We start from the raw sequence: 5,526 nt of genomic DNA, 5'->3' as shown, positions 1-5,526 counted from the left end.
ATATATATATATATAGGAGGACGCATCCTTGATTCTCCCAAAAAGTTTTGAATGTACACTTCATGGGCATGTCTGAGCTGCTCATGGAGAAGGCAGAAGTAATACCATCGCCTAATGACAGACAGGCACGGATTCAACAGGAATGTTGATCGACGTGAGATTGCAGATGACAGATGTCGTGGTTCCAAAGTGAGGGCGGGACGATGGGATGGTTTTAGAGAAGGTGTCCAGTTTAAGATGCACTTTGCCATAAATCATCTGGGAGACAACTGGAACAAATTGTATCGTTGATCCCAAGTGCAGCTACCGTTTCTCCAAGATGGTCCCTCAACCTTCGAAGCGACATTTGATTTGGATTGTGCCGCTTGAGCATTCCGTGCATCCGTGCATCGTCAATCATACAACGCTAAAAGCATAACAATACATGTATATTGCCCCTTCACTTTTCTTTGCGCCTAAAACAGTCCTCTCCGACGGCTTGCGTTATTACTACTCATCACTTCTGCACCCCTACCTTTCTTTGGGGGCTCTGGCATCTTGAGCCGAGTCCAAGGAAGACTGTCAGGCGGTCAACAAAAGGTGCAGCTTCCGAGCTGTGGGTCTCAACGGGAGGTCCACCAGCAAGGGGGCGGGCGGCAGGTAGAGCGTTGGTGCACTCGGACGAGAGTGATGGGAGATCAGGAGAGCACAGGGGGTACGTTTTGGAGGTCTCGTCAGGGGTGGGGGGAGGAGAGGAGGAACGGTGACAGATCCAGGAGGGACATGGCTTTCAGGCCTTATATAGATAGATGGCACGCTCCACCTCTCCCTTCTCGTGGAAAGTCAAGCTCTGTCTGGCCGACAGTGAGCATCCCTGTCCTCTCAACCCATCTGCTGCCATGCCAGCATTTTGGACTGAAGGGAGCAAGGTGCTGCAAAAACAATGCGGAGGAGCCATTTCCTCTCATTTATACTAGCGCTCAAAAGTTCGGACGCACTCTTTCATGCTATTGAAAGAGAAACCGGTCTTAGCAACAGACTTGATATGCTTTAATACGAGTTACTCTCAAAAAGGATCTAAGCAAGACGTCTCCTGCTCAGCTTTCTCACCAAAAATATGTAACTCGACACTTGGGTCGATTTTTCTTCACATGCACCCCAAGCGGTCCTTTTGAGTGTATTGTCAAGGATTCCTTTCAGTGGTGGCTTTCAAGATTATTTATAGCCAAAGGATGGTTGGTGTATGCGAGACGGACTGAAAATAAACTACAGTGCCCAGGCTGACCCGCCCCCGCAGCACAAGACCAGGGGCCTATTTGCGGCAATTGTAATTATTTCTGCAGATTATATGCTTAAATGTTGAGATGGGCAGACCATCTGCGTGGAGGGCCGTGTCTGAGAGGCGGAGAAACCTGAAGGTGTCGCCGTTATCGCTTTCTGATAAATGCCGTCTCACGGCCCGCTGCTCGCATGCTCCAACGCAGTCGGCAAAACATTTGCGATAAAGGCAACAAGATGGGGAATTATGTAATCGAATGAAATTTTTCAAACAAGACGACACTCAAGGGGTGCGAAATGAAATAGACGTCAATGAGAAGCTGCCACACAATATGAAAAAGAAATGATGACTTTTCCACATAAACAAACGGGAGCCATTCAAAATCTCAAAGATAATATGTACTTATTTAGTTGACGGTATGTGCCCTTTCTTGGTCACACTCAGGACCCCCGCTGGCCCATTTATAACTGGGGCTCCTGCGTGAAATGCTGGGCTTAGGGGGGCGGGTATCATGTGGGCAAGGGGCCGCAAAGAGCTCCAAACCATTTGGTATTGTCGGCAATGCACCGGAGAGTTGGCATCACAGGAGCGATTTAGCCATGAGGTCACAAGCACACCAAAGGAGGGCGGGGTGAGGTGGGGAGAGGGTGAGGGGGGTCTTAAGTGCCGGTCAGATGGACTCTAGTGACACCTTTTGGTTCAAGCAGCAAAATGTTCTTTTTATTGGAGATGACGCATACAATGTCGACTTGATATTTAACGGCGCCGTTGGTCAATTCCAGGCACAGACAATCGAAGATGTCTGCTCCAGTGAACGTTCAGCCCCGGTTTGCGCTACAGATCTTCACGGTGACGCTTGTGCAGCAGCATCAGGGTGTGCTCGCTGAACTGGTATGTGAGCTTCTTTTTCACCTTGACAATCTCGCCCGAGCGGGCGTAGTTCCGCAGGGCACGCGACATCTTCTGGTACGTCATGGGTCGTTTGTTGCCTTTCCTTTGGCCCCACAGCGCTGCCAGCTCGTCCTTGTTGCGGGCGGAAAAGCGGAAGACGCCCGAGGACGACGGCACCCAGGAGACGCAGTGGGCCATCGTGGGGTCCTCAAGCATCTCGAAGAGGAAGTGAAAAAGGCGAAGCTTCCTACCTGCAAGACGCAATATTTGGTCAGTGTCTTTTTTATTTTAACGCAATATGACTTCTATAGGAGCTTAACGTTCAGGAGTCCACTAAGGCCGCCAAATTGCTTCGAGTCATACATGGAGCACATGGTGACGTGTGTGTCTTTTCTTGTGTGGCAGAAACGAGAAAAAAGGAAACACGAGAAGATTTTGAGCGAGGAGCTCTACCCCGCTGTCATCAACCTCAACCAGTTCTTGCCGCAGCAGCACGGCATTGAGTACATCGCATGGGACATGGCGCGCTACACCAAGAGGTTGCAAGCAGCACCACCACACTCGTTTGAATTTTGCAAATTTCTTTGATTGTTCGGTTTTAGGACGCAATATTTGGTCAGTGTCTTTTTTATTTTTTATTTTTTTACATTTTTATCTCGTAAAAGCTCACAAATGTCATAGAAGTCGATTTCCTCAAGTATATATCATCAGTAGTATATTTGTTCAGGTTATTCTCAGGGCCTTGTTATTCAAATAAAAGTTTGTTTTGACAAGCAAAATGTTGGGACAAATGTTAACAATTCCAAAGATCTGCTTTGAAGTGCTTTTTGAAGCTTTAGATTGCAAATTAGATCCGGATGCTAAGTTGTGACAATTTTGAGTTGTCAGCATTGTATGTATGCGCAGCAGTGTAATTTGATGACTCGCCATTAAAACACAAATAACTTTGCTCCTCCAAGTCAAAGCTGAACCAGAAGCTTTAAATTCTGCCACCGAACCCAGTTGCACTAGGCAACAGGAAAATTGGGCCGCTAAGTCTTCACATGAGTAGGCCCACAAAAAAGTCTCAAGAACCAATGTTGAAAAAGACGGCGAGTGGGTCTGCCATTTGGTGACGTGGCCATTTGAGGGTAATTTGAAACTGCCGTTAAAAGACAAAGCCTTTTCTTTGCAATTTGTTAAGTTGTTATCTGAACCAGTTTTTTTTTGTGGGTTTTTAGCTGAGGTTTTCCAGACTGTAACACTTGCCAATGCAAATTTGCTGGAGGCTGGTACATTTAGTCACCAAAATTGGAAGGCATCAGGTTTCAACGACAATATATTCCTGACAGTGTAACAATCAACATCTGCGCCCACGCCGCTTAGTGTTAATAATTTCCTCCAAAGCAGCAATTCCCAGAAAATAACGTGCCTGATAGCGAGCGAGACGATCGCTGCAAACACTGCGGTTATCTCATAAATATGTAAAATAGATGCATGCATTGTTTATGATCTCTTTGCTCTGAGGCGGCAAGCTCCCGTGGCAACAACCGTAAGAGGTAAGAGGATAAAAGCAGAACTCACCGCTGCCCGCTACCGAGGCCTGTTGTTTGCTTAATTGTCTCGTGGTCACGGAGGCGGCTGAGGGCTCGCATGGCACCGCCTCGGGGCCACCTGGGATGCTCTAGCTCACAGGCAAAACCACAGTGTCGGAGTTGAAGATAAGCTCATGTTTTGACATATCGTCCACAGTAGGACTGGGCAATTAATCGATTTGATTGATGGAGCTTTTTTTTGGGGGGGGGTCACATTTTTATTTAAAAATAACATTTTGTTTTAATTAAAATGATGCTCTATTTATTTATTTTTTAGCGACAGCAGTGTTTTAGCAAACAATAGCAAATACTGCGCACCGTATTAGGAAAAAGAAAATACAGCAAAATGTCTTCAATGACTACAATGATAATAATTTTAGAACAACGTCAATGCTCACCGGTGGCTCACAAGGCCCCCAGCATTGCTCCCAAGTGTCGTTGTCCACACTGGTTGCATCTTCCTGCACACCTGCACAAATGCACCATCACATACATGTGCAACATATTGTGTTACCCCCCCCCCCCAAAAAAAACAAAACAAACAACAACAACATAACGAACCGTTGTTTTCCCTATTTTCTCTGTGGTACTCCTCGAGGAATTCTAAAATCACCTCCAAGTCAGACTGAGCCTCCTGGTACGAATTCTGAAGGAGAGTTGAACGTCAATATTTGATATTCTGCGAGAGAGAGATTGCTCGTTGCTCATTACCATTGCTGCTCGTCCAGTTGGCCCGATTATCGACTAAAAAGTATGTCAGGCTGCTGTTCTTATACCTCCCCTAAGGGGAGTGAGGGTTCGTGAGCCCGGCGGTGACAATGGACTCCGTGCCGCAACAACGCCAGCAGCAGTAGCAGCCATCAACAAAAGCCCCCCAGAGCTGACCACATCCTCCCCTCTGGGCCAGATAAGGCCGCGTCTGTAGCCCGCCGCCACTCTCAGGAAAAACACACTTGCGGCCATATTTTTCCTCACAGGATGTGTCGTGAAAGTCACAACGGCCGTGTTTAAATAATGTTCTTGAAAGGGAGTTGCTTTTCCTTGTCGTTGAATGACTTTGCCATTTCGGAGGCCTTTCCATTCTCAAAAGATTGGTCCGGATTTCGGGAAGGTCCAAAACCAGTTTCACTTGGAAACATGAAATTCGCTCGGTGTGTCGATCATAAATTGACCTCAGAAAAGGCGCATGAAATCTGCCATTTGGGTTAAAGTGCCAATTTTAAGATCATTCATTGCACTCCTCCTTTTTAAATATGGATACAAAGAGATGTTGTCCAATTGCTACCAGATTTGGAGCCCAACTCCACAAAGTGTGAAAAGTCAGCTCCCAAAGCCATTTTCGGTTCTCAACATGAAAATTCAGTCGAGGTGTCGATCATGAGGCGAGACACAAAAATTCTTAAGAATCCACACCTTTAAAAGTCACGTGAGGTCAGGAACATTTTCTTTGAGCAAACTGGTTCGTCGAGTCAGTCAGGAACGCAGCAGTTGTATAAATCACAAATTCATTTATTGTGCGGCCATTCTTCACAACTCATATTTTGCATAGAATGGAGAGCCAAAACTTGACTCTGGCGCGAGCTTCAGATATGCGGCGGCTTGAGCCACACGAAAAGAAGAGCCATGGTCGCCGATTGTCCTTTCAGCCATTTATTGAATGGGACAAATTACAAAATGAAAACACTTGCAGGCAGCATGGACAAGTTGCTAACTTTGAACTCGAAACGTGGTAAAAAGACAACTCTCTCGTCCGCGTCCTTTATAGCAGGGCCCCATTCCGATGATGATATGTCGTGAAATAAA

General features: G+C 46.5%; 3 protein-coding genes across 7 annotated transcripts in view; all 3 read right to left on the bottom strand.

The window, feature by feature from the left end:
• The window catches only part of mybpc1 (myosin binding protein C1), a 17,683-nt gene extending 16,937 nt beyond the window's left edge, over positions 1–746 (bottom strand). For 3 of the 5 annotated variants that reach the window (XM_019883012.1, XM_019883013.1, XM_019883015.1), the window contains exon 1: positions 515–745. In XM_019883012.1, the coding sequence (XP_019738571.1) occupies positions 515–536 (22 nt within the window). In that variant the 5' untranslated portion in view covers positions 537–745. Of the gene's footprint in view, positions 1–514 lie in introns of all 5 variants that reach the window. The other 2 variants (XM_019883011.1, XM_019883014.1) reach the window with 1 other exon arrangement.
• A 1,210-nt stretch (positions 747–1,956) lies between these two features.
• spi2 (Spi-2 proto-oncogene) lies at positions 1,957–5,002 on the bottom strand. The gene is made up of 5 exons (XM_019883023.1): positions 4,435–5,002; positions 4,285–4,369; positions 4,122–4,192; positions 3,713–3,812; positions 1,957–2,400 (listed from the first exon to the last, which is right to left on the bottom strand). The coding sequence occupies exons 1-5, from the start codon at positions 4,435–4,437 to the stop codon at positions 2,093–2,095; spliced, it is 567 nt and encodes a 188-aa protein (XP_019738582.1). The 5' UTR covers positions 4,438–5,002; the 3' UTR covers positions 1,957–2,092.
• A 355-nt stretch (positions 5,003–5,357) lies between these two features.
• spic (Spi-C transcription factor (Spi-1/PU.1 related)) overlaps positions 5,358–5,526 on the bottom strand; it is a 1,714-nt gene continuing 1,545 nt past the window's right edge. Inside the window, exon 5 of the mRNA XM_019883019.1 lies at positions 5,358–5,526. This exon is cut by the window's right edge and continues 661 nt beyond it. The gene's annotated coding sequence lies outside the window, so the exon portion shown is untranslated.

The sequence above is a fragment of the Hippocampus comes genome, unplaced genomic scaffold, assembly GCF_001891065.2.
Source record: "Hippocampus comes isolate QL1 unplaced genomic scaffold, H_comes_QL1_v1.1 scaffold53, whole genome shotgun sequence".
In the NCBI taxonomy this organism is placed as follows: Eukaryota; Metazoa; Chordata; class Actinopteri; order Syngnathiformes; family Syngnathidae; genus Hippocampus; species Hippocampus comes.
This window is presented reverse-complemented; position numbering and strand designations above follow the sequence as displayed.

What these genes read in the sequence shown, in the direction of transcription:
- spi2 (XM_019883023.1), bottom strand. An exon ending in AGAAAATAGGGAAAACAACG is followed by an intron (nt 4,193 to 4,284) that starts GTTCGTTATGTT and finishes GCATTTGTGCAG; the next exon opens with GTGTGCAGGAAGATGCAACC. An exon ending in GGCCTCGGTAGCGGGCAGCG is followed by an intron (nt 2,401 to 3,712) that starts GTGAGTTCTGCT and finishes TGCGTCTTGCAG; the next exon opens with GTAGGAAGCTTCGCCTTTTT.